At 48.0% G+C, this 14,200-nt stretch overlaps 1 protein-coding gene across 1 annotated transcript; it reads right to left on the bottom strand.

Moving 5' to 3' along the window:
- Positions 1 to 2,564: 2,564 nt before the first annotated feature.
- Positions 2,565 to 14,144, bottom strand: FZD4 (frizzled class receptor 4). The gene has a single exon (XM_044442444.1). The coding sequence runs from the start codon at positions 9,771 to 9,773 to the stop codon at positions 8,469 to 8,471; it is 1,305 nt and encodes a 434-aa protein (XP_044298379.1). The 5' UTR covers positions 9,774 to 14,144; the 3' UTR covers positions 2,565 to 8,468.
- Positions 14,145 to 14,200: the final 56 nt, after the last annotated feature.

The raw sequence follows: 14,200 nt of genomic DNA, 5'->3' as shown, positions 1-14,200 counted from the left end.
AAGTGGAACCTTTTCATCTACTTGCATTTGCATGCTTTCGAACTGCAAGGTTGGCAGGAGCTGGGATATACATATATTTATATTTAAATACTTTTGAAAAATAACCTTATTTTCATTCTGTTGATCCATTTGATTTGTACCCCATTTTTCCACAAAATAAAATGGCACTCAAGGCAGTTATTTTCTCCAGCTTGCTGATATAACTGCTCTTTCAGAAAGTCAAGAAGCGTCAGAGGTGATCAGGTCAACACCCACTGCTACGGATGTGCAAGCTTTTCGGCATCACAGGAGTTTTCCTCGGGGCAAAAAGTGGATATTGTTCCAGTAAAGCTTTCTTTAAAACCTTGGCACGCCTTGCTCTATCTACTTGGCAACTTGAATACAAAGGCAGATTTTCAAGCTAATTTCAGGAAGGATGCCTCTTTTCTTTTGAATAAAGTTTCGGAAATAGGAGGAGCAGTCGGGAAATTGGCTAAAGGCTAACATAAATATGCCAAACTTTCTCTTAGCAGGCATTGGCTGAACATGGTCACTTCTTCCCTTCGAAGCAGAATGGCACAAGCTGTTGGGCGGAGGCATATGGTTCAACTCTTACCTATAAAAGTGTCGATGAGGCCAGATGCTTCGGTGGCCAGAAATCCAAAGCTAGGCTCAGCTCGGACGATTTCCCCAAAGAGCTATGTCTACGTGATGATCCTATGGGTACCTGATGGGGCATTTACTCCAGCCATTTAACATGGCCGATATGTCTATTAAAATGACATTGCTCTGTTTAAGCTTTGCTGGCTGGGCAATGCTGGGTGTTTTATCATTCTGTCTGAACATGCCTTAGATGGTGCCTCACATAGCTTTGTTTGTGTTATGTGCCATCATGGGATCCCCAACTTATGGTGACCCTAAGAAGGAAGTCCTCCAAATGTCCTGTCCAGGACAGCGCTGTTCTTCTCTTCCACGTTCAAGCACGGCCTTCTTTTATGGATCCAGTCTATCTCATAGTTCCTCTCTTCTTTCAACTTCAACTTCCCCTAATATGATCATCTTCTCCATGCAGTCTTGCCTTCTCATGATGCATCCACAGTACGACAGCCTTGGTTTTGTCATTTTTGCTTTCATGACCCCCTTGTTTGTCTTTCTGTTGGTCCAGGGTACTTACAAAGCTCTCCTTCAGCACCATGTTTTGAAGGCACCTATTTTCTTCTTGTCACCGCCCATAAGTGGAAATACAATAGTTTGGATGATCTTGACTTTGGGCTCCAGTACATTGTTTTATCATTTGTCTACTGAAACTTGTATGGACGATTGTAGCATTCGTCTTTGCCGTTTGCTGCTTTACGGATTGCCTTCACTGTTCAGAGAGCCTTGGCTATTGGGTATGTTGAAATGTAATCCATCAATCAATGCACAAGCCTGTTCTGGAAGGACCACTTAAGAAAGCTGCCACTTTATGGCAGGGTGCAGAAAAAAGCAATTACTTTGGATACATAGCAGCTCAGAAGAAGGGGGAAACCAATCTGGAGGGGGACCCTTGTTACAGGTGGGGGGCCCATTCCAGCAGAGGGTTAAGGATCCCTAACTCACAAGTAGACCCCACGCCAGATCAGGTCCTTCAGACTTGTGTCTGAAGAAGAAATAAGCACTGCTGGGGCTGCCTGCAAGGAATGAAGGGTAATTTCACTTTTGGCCCTAAGTTCACGGCACATTCCAGCCATGAATCCTAGAGGTGGTCCTTGGCCAGGGTCCAGTCCTTTGGCCCCAGCCGCCACAACCCCCAATATGGGGAGGTATTTTGATTTTTTTTAAGCAGCTGCCTCGTGGCCCCCCACTGGAGACACTTGAAGCAAGGGCTGGGTAGGTGAGCTTGGATCCTTTCCATTTCTCTCCTTCTCCCATAATACTGAAACCGAGGTCAGCCCATCAAACTAAAATTTAGGACTGATAAAAAAGTGCGTCTTCACACAATGTATAGCTAAACTATGGACTTTGTTGGCAACTGGATGGCTTTAAAAGGGGATTGCACAGATTCATGTGGGAGGAGGCTATCTGTAGCTACTAGTCCTGCTGGCCCTGTGCTACTTCCTTTACCAGAGGTGGCCTGCTTGCATATCCCAGCTGCTGAGGAGCTTGGGCAGGTGGAGGTCTTGCACCCATCCTGCTTGGGAGATCCTCTGGGGAGCTCTTTTGCCACCATGGCTATGGAGCGCTGGACTGGATGGGCCATTGGTCAGATCCAGCAAGGCTTATTAAGGTTGTGTGTGCTATGAACAAGGGGGATCTGAGCTGCAGAACAGAAAACCATGTTTTGAACCCAAAGAAAGTTTGGTGCTGGACCTCTGAGGAGCCACATTGCAAGATCCCAGCCACCCAGTTGGAAATCTCTTTTGGAGTCCTAATACAATATAAAAGAGGAGGGATTAGAAGTCTGGTGGATACCACACTGAAGACGCCAGCCTTTCTGGGCCATGTTAAGGTTGTCTGTGGTGACGTATGGCAGGGTGTTAACCACTCGAAGCTCCTCAATTCTCACCATTTATTATGATGGTGGGAAAGAACCCATGACCACATGACACATTTTAATAAAACAAAAATTTATTTTGATACAAAAATTAAATAGTAATGTTTTGTTTTGGGTTTTGTTTTTTTGGTTTTTTTTACAATGATAAATTAGAATTTTACAATAGACGTAGATACTCTTCTGTACAATCACCAACAAAGGAAAAATATAATCAGATCAGTGTCCTTTTACCTTACAAAGGTTTGGGGATCTGCAATATTGTCCTTAACATAAGTAACATAGAATATGTACCTACGTGTGGAAGGGCGTTAAAAAAAAAAAAACCTGCAATGTAGAAACAATTATTATTCTGGTTGTGAGGATAATTGAGAAGTGCCAGGAATTACTGTGGAACTGAAGACGGGTTTATAAAAGTGGGGAAAATAGCAAGACAAGAAAAGGGCCTACAATTCTATATTTGCATAGGTTTTATAATTGCAATCCTATGCAAAGAGAGAACTGTAGGTCCTTTTTGCCTAAACTGGCACAGGATTGTATTTGAAGTCATTTTGACTTCGCTGTGGATGGAAGATCAGCCCTATTTTGAAAAATACTAAGTCATAAATGCAAGTTAATCCCACAAAATCTTGCCTAGCTGTCCCGTGTATGTGCAGATGAATTAGGTTGAGTTCTAGGGTGGAAATATTTGCTTATTTATTTTCTATACTGTGTGTACCCCTCTTCTCAGGATTCTGAGCACCTCATTCTGTAGCCTAGTACTTCCAGGTTCAGCTGAACTGAAAAAGGAGAGGCTGCATACAGGTTGTCACTGAGGCCTGGATTGTCCTTGAAACATGGGTTGTCATGTTGTCTGAACCCAACCAAGATAGCAAACAGTGGTGAGAAAACCCTGGGTTGTCATGGGTTGTTCATGGGTAGCAAGATATGGCTTGATACTGCAGCTGGGTTCAGACACTAGCAGGGACATACCAGCGCCTTAGAGGATTCCCCAGCTCCAGTGAGCTGGACGGAAGGGAAAGAAACCCAGCAGAATATTGTCAGCCAACGAACATCAGTGTCTTTTAAGAAGCCTGGCGGCCAACAAGGACACTTGGAAGAGGCACTTGAGTACTTCTGGAACAGGAAGGGGACAGTATTTGCTGCCTGCCCTTCAACTTCTTTGAGTCAGTGGTCTACACAAGGAGCTGGGCCACACAGTAACCTTCGTGCATGGCAGCACTGGAATGAACACACAAGCAACGTGGGAGGTCCCGCACATGGGTTGTGTGCAAGCACAGAACATCCCTTCTTGCACAGAAAAAGCAGATCAGTGAGGCTTGGAAAGAGGTGGCGTGGCTCGTGGCACACAAACTGTGGGAAACTCCAATGGGAATGTGTCCTTGGTGTGCCTGAACACAAGGCCCATGCACAAGTTGTGGTCTTAAAGTGACTGAGGGAATCCCCCAAAAAGCAACTGGGCCCACTCACAGAGCCAGTTAAAAATCTTTGTTTATACACAACTAAAGGCACAGTCCTGTGGGGGTGGGCAGCAAAACGTCCCATGAGCATCTGGATGAGGAACGCTGGTAGTTGTAGGACTTTATCCTGCCTAAACCTGCACGGGTTTGCAACTTCAGTGACTGATGCATATTCCCCGAATGCCAAACCCAACCAAGACCACCCAATTCCCTCTGGCCATGATAGGGTTAAGACCCCCCCCCCCCTCCAAGCTTGTCATTTTAAGGCTGCTCTACCCAGGGCATTTATTATATGCTTGTGAACCCTCACTCACAGGAGGGGCATTGTATCCAATGTTTGCATCCTCACCTGTTGCCAGCCTGTTTTGCAGCTTTTAACAGGAAGGAAAATTAGCCATTAAATTTCAAATGCAGAACAGAAGAGGATGGAAGGTCCCGGCATTGTTGCAGTCCAGTTATACTGCAGTGCCGCCATGTGGTTAGAGAAAGAATACACAGAAGGGCTCAGAAAGACAAACTCTGGAAAAAGGATGCATCCTCTATCCTGCAAGAACGGCAGGTTCAGCACCTCAGGGAGAGAAGTCCTTACTCTTAAAACAGCATCATTCATCAAGGAGTAGCTATGTTTATTCTCTTTGAGTCCTTTAAAAAGGGAGGTGTGTGGGAGAGGAGGGAGAAATGTTCCCATTTTTTCTTTTTTCTTTTGCTAACGATAACAACAAAAAAATGCACCCACATTCTTAGACTGATAAAGAGGTCAAACAGCACTCTGGTTTTGGTTCAGTGGGAGTCAGCAGTACCCGGCTCTCACGGCTTAAGGATGTCCTTTTAATTGTGACTGGCACACAAAGTGTGCAACTGATCTGTGTGAATGCAAAGCTGCCAAGGAACTTAACATTTCAGTTCACCCCAGACTGGCGTCTGCACAGATGCAATCACTCCAAGAGGACTATATTAACCCTTAATTGCTGGATTCAATGGGTCTCTGGGGAAGGACAGATTAGCCTGCTTGGAGGGACTGGGAGGGGAGAGAAACCAAACCAAACCAAGCCAGACTTTGAATAAGCCAATTGTCAGAAATGACCCCCGATTTGCTTTCCCTCATTAGCCACATGCTGCAGACTATAAAAATAAAGAAGGAACTTTCTTAGACATTTGGCTGGGGATTACCTGCCATTGGGAGAAGTATGGAAATTGCAGAGTCACATATCAAGACTGGATAAAAAGTTAAAGAATTGGGGAACTGGGAGGTAGAGAGGGGAGAGAAGAGACCAGATCTGGCTGTAAGGAAAGGTTAGGCTGCAATTTCTAATTTGCTTCTTTGATAAGAGACAGGTGGGTGCAGCCAGCTGGGAAGCTCCTGTGGAAGCTCCAGGAAGCAAGACAGAGGCTTTGCAGTGGATGACACAGTCTAAATTCCACTAAAGCCAACAGTGAAACCCCACTGGCCCAAATGACCGAGTAGCAGCATTACAGCCCTGTTAGATGGTAGATCGGAATGGCAGAACCGAAGTTCCCACATATTTAAAAGCAATTCTTGCATGGAAAAATGAGTGCGACCAAAAGAGCCTTCTTGATGTCCTAGTTGGGGTTTCTTTTATACATGCAGGGTATGTGCTGCTGCGTTTGACCATAGCAACTCACTCCCCGTTGCAGCTTGAACGGATAATACTCAGCCAGGGCTGTACCATGCCACTCTTCAGAACGTGGTAGATAAACTCTGCTAAGGTTTAAATAGTGGGTTCCTGAACACCGTAACTTCTGGAACGCAAACAGGCCTCCGTGCACACGGGGAAGCAGCTGGATAATTTTCTGGCTGTGGAGTCATGAATTCCACAATTTGACCTTGTGGCCGCTTGCTTTCTTTGGCTGCCTTTTCTTATGAAGGGCTTAGAGGAGCAACCACCTTCCATGCGATGCCGGTAGGCTCTGCTCCACCCTGCGCAGTTGTGAACCCCACCAGGGGCCTGGCACAACGCACACGGGTCAAGATCAGCTCAGCCAAAGGGCACTTCCTCTGCAATCTACAGGAGCTGAGGAGCATCACAAACATTTCTTTAAAGAGGTAGCTAGCAGCTTTGCCATTTTCTTTCATTTTACTCTTGAGTAGGCATAGAGGCTTGGATCGGGATCCTAATAGGGCTGGGGGAAGAGGGGATTTAATACTTCTCCACACCCTCCTCTCCAGGCCTACGTGATCCACACCGGCAATTTCTGTTCTCTATACGTTTTGCAAAAGAGCGATCATGGTTATGCTTCGTAATAAAAATTGCAGGCCTGAAAATATGGGGGTGGGGAGGCAGAGGGGTGCATAGTTAGGAAGAAATGGCCCAGTCATCACCCCCATACCACCTCAGGAGCCAAAATGAAAACTTTAAGACCATTGCTGCTAGTGATGCCTTTAAAGCAGGGGTCTCAAACTCGCAGGCCAATTGCCGGGCCAGGCGGGGCATGGGGAGGGGCCCTGTGGTCTTCAAAGTGCCGGCGGCACCCGGGCCAGCCGCCACCACCACCACCACGGTGGTGGAATACTTGATGCAGCCCAGCCTCACCCAGACTCTACTTCCAGCGGCCCCCAGGTAAGTTGAGTTTGAGACCCCTGCTTTAAAGTAACGTTTGCTTGCCTCCAAAGTCACAACGCATTCATCCCACTGACTGCACTGGGGCCAGTGCCCCATTCTCTCTTATTTCACATTCGAAGCAAAGTCAGAGAGACTCAACAGGACATCAGTCTGATTCTTCAGTGCAATCTTCACAAGGTGAGGAGCCCATGAAGTAGCTGTTTGCTGTAGCAATTAGAGAAGGCAATGCTTGGAGTTCCATGAGCTTGACCAAGCTTGTAACTTTACGGAAGGGGTGGTCAACTTCAGGCCAGGATTCCAAACTACCCTGCTACAGGCCCCTAGATGGTCTCAAGCCCCATTCTTCAGACTATGGATCATCCTGCATCTTCCTGGCTTTTGTGTGCTTTATGTTTCCCCTTTCTAAAAGGCTGAAATGGTTCTCCATGGAAGGCACAATGCTATGCAAGAAAATCCTATGCAGAAAAACGACTGAGAAATCCCAGCATGCCCCAGCTGGCATAGCCACAAAAGAAGGCCATCAGACTGAGAGAGGGCCTGCACCCCTGCTTTGTACTCTAAGCCAGCCTGTCCCCCACTCAACACCTCCGTAAGTGCTTCACTTCAACTCCCATCAGCTCTAGCCAGCATGGGCTATCTATCATCAGGAGGCTGGGAATTGTACTTCAAAGCTTCTGGAAGAGTCCTGTTTAGGGAAGGCAGATCTAAGATGTAAGAATTAAATATGGACAGCCTTTGTGTGGGTTGAGATACCACCAAATATTTGTGTGACCTGGAAGGAGAAACTTGGGTACCATCCAAAAACTGGTGCTGTTTCTCTAACTATACATCCCCTCCAGTTGCCCAGTGTGGCCACTAACTTTAAAACAACATTGCGTAACACCTAAATTACCTCGAGCTGTGTTAAAAACTGCCTAGTTTCTCTCTGTTTCTGTTTTATGCCTACCAAGGAACCTGCTTGTTCTGCCCAAGGATGGAAACACATCTAGGGAACAGACCTGTGGGGATCCACCACTGCTTGTTTCCTCATCCTGAGAATCCTGCGTGGAATCCTAGATGGAGCCCGATGCTCTCTCAGCACCTTATTCAGCATGCTCATGTGCCAGCATGCTCATGCGCAGAATGCCTGCTCCCTTTGCTCATGCGCCTTCTTTTCGCTGTGGCCACACGCATGCCCTGCAGCTTCAGTGCTGGCCAGCTTCTCCTCCTTCCTTGGTCCAGCCTGATGAAGAGTTCCAGGAGCCCCCTGCACACAGTTCCATGACATTTTGGTTAGCCCAGTCTAAAGTGGGCTTGGGGACCCATGCCCAACGAAATTCCCAGCACTTGGTGGCTGCAGACCTCTGTGTGACATCCGCCCCCCCCCCCCCACAAATCTCCTGAGGTCATTGGCTTCACTATTTGGAATAAGAGGTGCCTACACCAGCAGAGAGACTGGCCCTTGGCATTCTTCCTCCCACTGCTTAGGCACAATTAAAAACATGGCGGGGTGAGCAAGAGAGAGGTGAGCAAGGAGAGAGCAAGAGGGGCAGAGAGAGAACACCAAGGCACTTCACATGTGCTTGCACAGTCCCACGATTTCCAAAGACCAGAGGGTGCCATTTTTTGACAGAGGTCCAACAAGTTCTGATTTCTGTTTTCACAGCTTGTCGAAGCCACTGCAGGCTCTCGTCTTTCTTGCACTGCAGAGGCTCTGCTCTGTTCTGTCACTACTTCAGCTGGTTTCTTAAGGCCTTCTCTGACCCAACCGGCAACTTCTGCAGAAACGGAAAGACAGGGCAGAGTTTCCTTTCTGCGGCACGTGAGCCGTGATGGCACCCCCACTACAGGCGGGTTCACAGGCACTCCATGCTTCTCGCAGGTGGGGCAGGCAGAGAAGAGGGGGCAGTGCCATGCTTGCTTGCCTCGGGCTTTTGTTCACACGACAGTCTCATTCCCTTTTGGAGGCGTCACCCAACTGTCAGCCCTTTTCTCCCCCTGCTTCACCCTCCCTGAGTTCACCAGCCTGTTGGAGCACCTCTGCCAGGTGTGCAGTGTTTTGGCAGACCAGATCCACATGCCCGAGGTGATGCCCACCAGCAAGGACATGAAGATCTTAAGCATTTCCACAGCCATGTTGGAGTCATCCGCCGAGTAGCGAAAGATTGTCCAGTTGGAGATTTCATAGAAGTAGCAAGCGATGACGCAGGTGGCTGGGACCGTGTACAGCACGGAAAAGACACCGATTTTCACCATCAGCCTTTCCAGCTTGTCTGTTTTGGTCCCGTCCTTTTGAAGGTTGGACCGGATTTTAAATAAAGCCACCAAGCCGGCAGCGATGAACAGGGTCCCGATCACCAAGTAGGTGAAGAGGGGAGCCACCACGAAGCCCGTCAGAGCATCCAGGTTCTGGCTGCCCACGTAACACAGCCCGGTCAGCTCATCTGCATCCACCAGCCGCATAATCAGGATGACGATGGTCTTGACAGCAGGGATGGCCCAGGCCGCGATGTGGAAGTAGGAGCTGTGCATCTCAATGGCCTCGTGACCCCATTTGAGTCCGGCTGCCAGAAACCACGTCAGTGTCAAGATCACCCACCAGATGGAGCTCGCCATCCCAAAAAAGTACAGCAGCAAGAAAATAATAGCACATCCTGTGTTCTTGAGGCCCTCTTGAATGAGGACAGGTTCTGCCGCCTCTTCAAAATCGCAGGAAATCCTTTCCCGGCCTACGGTCAGCCGGACAATATAAGCAATGCTATAAATATTGTAACACATGCTCAGAAAGATAATGGGGCGCTCTGGGTAGGAAAAGCGGGAGGAATCGATCAGAAAGGTCAGAACCGTGAAGGCGGTGGAGACGAAGCAAAGGCTTGCCCACACCGCCATCCAGACATCCGCGAACGCCTTCGCCGGCCGGCTATAGAGGCCAGCGTCGTAGCCGCACTTCAGAACGCAGTTCAGGCTCCGCTTGACCCAGATATACTGGTCCGCGTTGGCACCGACGGTGTGGCACTCCTCTCCAGGGTGCAAGGAGGTTTTGCTGTGAAGGGGGACCTCTTCGTCCCCTGGACCCTCCATGCACATGTGATTGTGGTCATTCTGTGGGGGAAACTTGCTGCAGTTCAAGCTCTCTGGCCAGGAGAAGCCAAACTCCTTGAGGACCGGCTCACACCTCTTCTTGACAGACAGGCACATTCCGCCGCAGGGGCCAATGGGGATGTTAATCTTTTCCGTGCACATGGGGACCGAGACTGAGCAGAGGAAAAACTGGAAGAGAAAGAAGACAAACAGCTTAAGGTTGCTCTCCTTCCACAAAGGGTTTGACTCTCCCCAGCCTGGTGTTCTCCCATGGCTATGCTAGCTACAGATGATGGGAGTTGTAGTCCAAGAGATCTGGAGGACACTGGGCTGGGGAAGAGCTGCTTTCATCTTTTACAAAGAAGAACTCACGAGGAATGGATTTGGGAATGTAGGATCTCATTTACTTAAATAAATCGAACCCCAAAAGATCCAGGGACACTTGCAAAGTTCACCATATATAAAGCAAAGATTGGTTCAGGAGAATAAAAAATCCAAAATTCGAAGCTGGGCAAAGCTTTTGTGAGGATGAAGTGAAATGTCACCAAAGAGGTACAAGTTTTGATTGGGTCAGTGCTCTTTGTCAGGATGAAGCGCTCTGGAGAACTCAAAAGCTTGCACAAGTTTTTGTGAATTCTGGTTGGTCTGAAGGGAAGCTCCTTCTCTGCATAAGCTTGCTCACAGCTAACCTGGCCATGCTAATACTTAAGTAATTTCCAACTCTAATTTATAAGCCAAATCAGAACATTATTCTTGAAGGCCAAATCAAAGGGCATTTTTAAAAGTATAAACTCAAAATAGAAAATCCAGTGCCGGAAGAGATATTGAGCAGAAAGGTCAACATAACCCACTGCCTTCACCCCATCCGTATTACAGGAAAAACCATTCTTACCCTTAAATCCTTTCAAGATTCGGTTCTCATGACCCATCAAGGGTCACTCTACATATGCAATGAATCAAGTAGCCAAGTTTTTCCAATACTTTTCTATTTGCTGCAGGTGTGAGAATAACATCGAGTTCACCTCTGTGTGTGTCAACCTTCATTTATGAAATTATTACAACAAATTTAGACTGACTTTCTCCCCAATATGCCGTCTTCCTCTAGGCAGGGAGCTATTTTTCCTCTGTGCACAAATGCAAACTCTCAAAATGCAATATGAAACTTTAGGATCTGTGAACATGTCATTGCCTGGCTCTGAAGGGTGGGGAACCTCTGAACCTATTGCAGGCATTATTTATTATTTATTTATTTAAAGTTTTTATATGCTGTCCCCATTGCTACACAGCCTCGGGACAGTATGAGCTACTTGGTCCTGGAGACGAGCTCAATCCGGATCACTTCGTCAATAGTTTTATGCTGGCACCAGAAGAAAACAGGATTGATTGATTGTTTGTAACGCTTAGTGCCAGCCAAGACTGAAGCATCATACATGTGTCATGTTGGATGCATAGCACAATCTGATGTGTTTTCACTCAGTCTGAAAAGTTTCACGCCATTGAAAAAGAAACTGGTTTTGGTACTGTTAGAAATAAACCAGCAAAGTGCTTATTATTCCCATGTTACAGATAGGAACCGAAGCCAAGCGGCTGTGATTTGCCCAAGCCCGCCCAATGAGTCACAGGGCAGAGGTCACATTTGAACCCAGGTGTCTCACATTTAAACTGAGTTCTTTGTTCCAGGATCACAAAGAAGTTACCATCTAGTCTTTTCTCCAAACCACCCAAGCAAAATCAGTGCTCCAGTTACTAGACTTTACAAAAACAAACAAGCAAGCAGAACACGGGGTAAAAATAGCCATTCGCTCTGGTTGCCAGTGGCGAGTAAGGCAGCTTTCTGGGCCAGGAAACTAAACTTTAATGGGGGTGTGGGGACAAATTGATTGTGCAAGCTAGTAAAAATATTTGTGGGCCAGCTTTTGCCTGAAAGTATTTGCAAGCCTACTTTATGCTTGCATTTATTAATTTAAAGAGAGAGTTTCTTTGCCACTGTCCCAGCTCTGCAGTTGCCCATTTCTTTGGTACATTCCATTATCATGCTTTCAGAAGCCAACACAAAGATTCTCTCTTCACTGGTGTGAAAATAACTGGCATACTTAAGACATAGCTGTTGCTGGTTTTGTTTATTAACTCCGATCCAGAGCGTACTCTCTGGTGTGAGCTGCTGTCCAAATTCCAGAGCTTCCAGAGAGAACATACACTCGAACAGGGATAACTTGCCAATCTGCAGAAGAGGTTTTGGGTTCATTGCTCCAAGCCAACTGCTTTTGACTTCATGTGTAAATTAACCTCACGCAGGAGGGAGGGAAGAGGCCAGAAAGAATACAGGAGAGTGGAGCGGAAAGATCCTTTGCTATTGCCTTTCAGTAGAGCCAGGAATGCAGACCCTCCTGGATTTAGATATGATTATGACTCGGTTTCTTATCTGTAGATTCACACCTGATGGAAAAGCTCTGGGGACCATACCTTACTGCTTCTCTGCATGGTCCTTCAGGCTTCTCCCAAGATTAAGAGAAAACTGGTGTGATTTTATTTTTATGATTAGGCTGGACTCTGTTGAGTCTTCATGCTGCAAGGGGGAGTCCTCATGGCCTGTCCGGAGTGCCACAGGATAGGACTGAGTCCCAACTCCAACCGCAGAAATGCCTGCTGAGCCCAGAGCCAGTGCTCCAACATTGGAAGAAATCCCTTCTACCCCCACAGCTGCTGCGGCTTGTTCCACACCAGCTGAGCACCCTCAGAACTGATGCAGGGGGGACAGGGCATTCTGGGAGGGAAGGACTAAGGCACCCCCATCTTCCAAGGAAACCTGGCAATGTTCAGCCTCTCCTCCTGGCAAGGAGGGAGAAAAGATGTAGCCATCCTGTTACGACGGGATGAAAACTCTACTCTGGCATAAAGCTCATCAACCTTGGGCCGCTCTCTCGCTCTCAGCCTAGCCTAACCCACAGGGTTGTTGTAAGGATAAAATGGTTTTTAGTTTATCAAATTTAAAGATGGTTCTGCATCCATAAAGGTTCCTACAGTAACAAAAAGGGAGGCAAGAAATTAAGGACAGCTCCACACTACAAAGGGATAAGACAACTTAAAATAATATTATACTGGTACAACCTTGGCTGGACTTTTATTCACATTTTCAAGTATGAAAGTCCTTGGAGGAAAGTCAGGGTATAAATATAATTCATCTCTGTTTAAACACACACCAGGGCAGGTGCCACTGTGCCAAGGAGCTGCGCCAAAGAGTACAAAGTTTTACTTCTGAGTGGGAAGCTGATTCTGTTCTGCAGTTGTACCGGATAGATTTGGGGCATTGATTTGGGGATACCATTGAGCCTACAATCTGCCACTGGAACCAAATGGGATCAGTTCCCACCTCCCCTGCAGTGTTGGCCAGTTGGGCAATGCGTTCATGAAGACCAGCCAAGATGCCCCAAAACTGTGCCGAGCTTTGATCCTCTCCAGAGACCTTAACCAGGCCAGGAAGAACACAAAGCAGGTCCCGAGGTCCAAAATTTGGCCTTCATGCCCGGCCAGATGTTTGCACTTTCTTTCCTCCCCCAGTCCCTTGCTTTTTGAGCCGTAGAGTCTGATGCAGAGTTCTGGAGAAAGCAAAAGCTTGCATAGTCCTGTGGAATGTGAGGTATTGCCCAACAGTGGATTTGGGATTTTCTTCTCATGGACCAGCCTGGCTACTTTTTGTTTTGTTCTTTACCTGCTTTGGAGAAGGCTCTTCACTGAATCAGCACACCTGATCCCCCCAAAGCCATCTGTCTGGAAACACCCACGAGTGGATTAGACTTGCCGCCCCTGCCATGAACACGTTGTGAACGGCTGCCGTAGAGGAGCTGTGACTTCCTCGGCCCCACATGGTGGCTTGCAAGGTGCCCCGGGATCACTGGGGCTGGCTGACCCATTGTGCTTCAGCAAAGAGTCCGGTGCAAAAAGCAAATAGCAAGAGAGCAGAAACTCTAGGCATGTGCAGAAACCACTGTCTCAACCTGGGGATCGTTGCCTAGACAGCAAAGGGAAGCACTAGATTTCTGGGTAACTTTAAAGCACGGTACACCCTCAATTTATGAGAAGCGATTCAAGGCCCACACCTCGCCTGCAACAAGAATCCTGGGCATTTCGCGCTGACTGGGGCTGCACGGTGGTAAGAGAAAAGCCCTTTGCACATGCCCCAAGACCATCTTCGTTAGTACAGCGTTAAGGCTGCCTTCTTAAAAGCGTGTTTACCAGCGAGTAAGCCTCGCGCGCTTAAGCGTGCCCCGTTCGTTCAGGGCTCCCGCTCCGCGGCTGGCGAGAACTCCGCCTTGGAGAAACCAAAGCCCAAAAGCCGCTAAGCCCGCATGACGAATATATTTTCGGCCGCCTGTCGCTCCGGCGCGCGCTTGCCCCGTCGCCGCATTCCTCCGAGTTGCACGGGCTCGGTCCGAGGCCGGCGCGGTGCGCAGAAGTGGACGGGTCGCGCTGGCGCAGCGGCATCCCCGGGACCGCACCCGCGGCGCGCGCCAGGGGAACGCCGCCCAGTGTGGGCACGGGCGTGCGAGGGTTCTGCGGGAAGTGGCCCGGGAGCCGCCGGGGGGGGGGGG

Source organism: Varanus komodoensis, unplaced genomic scaffold (assembly GCF_004798865.1).
Source record: "Varanus komodoensis strain SLA01 unplaced genomic scaffold, ASM479886v1 scaffold4, whole genome shotgun sequence".
Taxonomy (NCBI): Eukaryota; Metazoa; Chordata; class Lepidosauria; order Squamata; family Varanidae; genus Varanus; species Varanus komodoensis.
This window is presented reverse-complemented; position numbering and strand designations above follow the sequence as displayed.

Bases quoted from the DNA above. Each gene is read 5' to 3' on its own strand.
- FZD4 (XM_044442444.1), bottom strand. From the start codon at position 9,773: ATGTGCACGGAAAAGATTAACATCCCCATTGGCCCCTGCGGCGGAATG.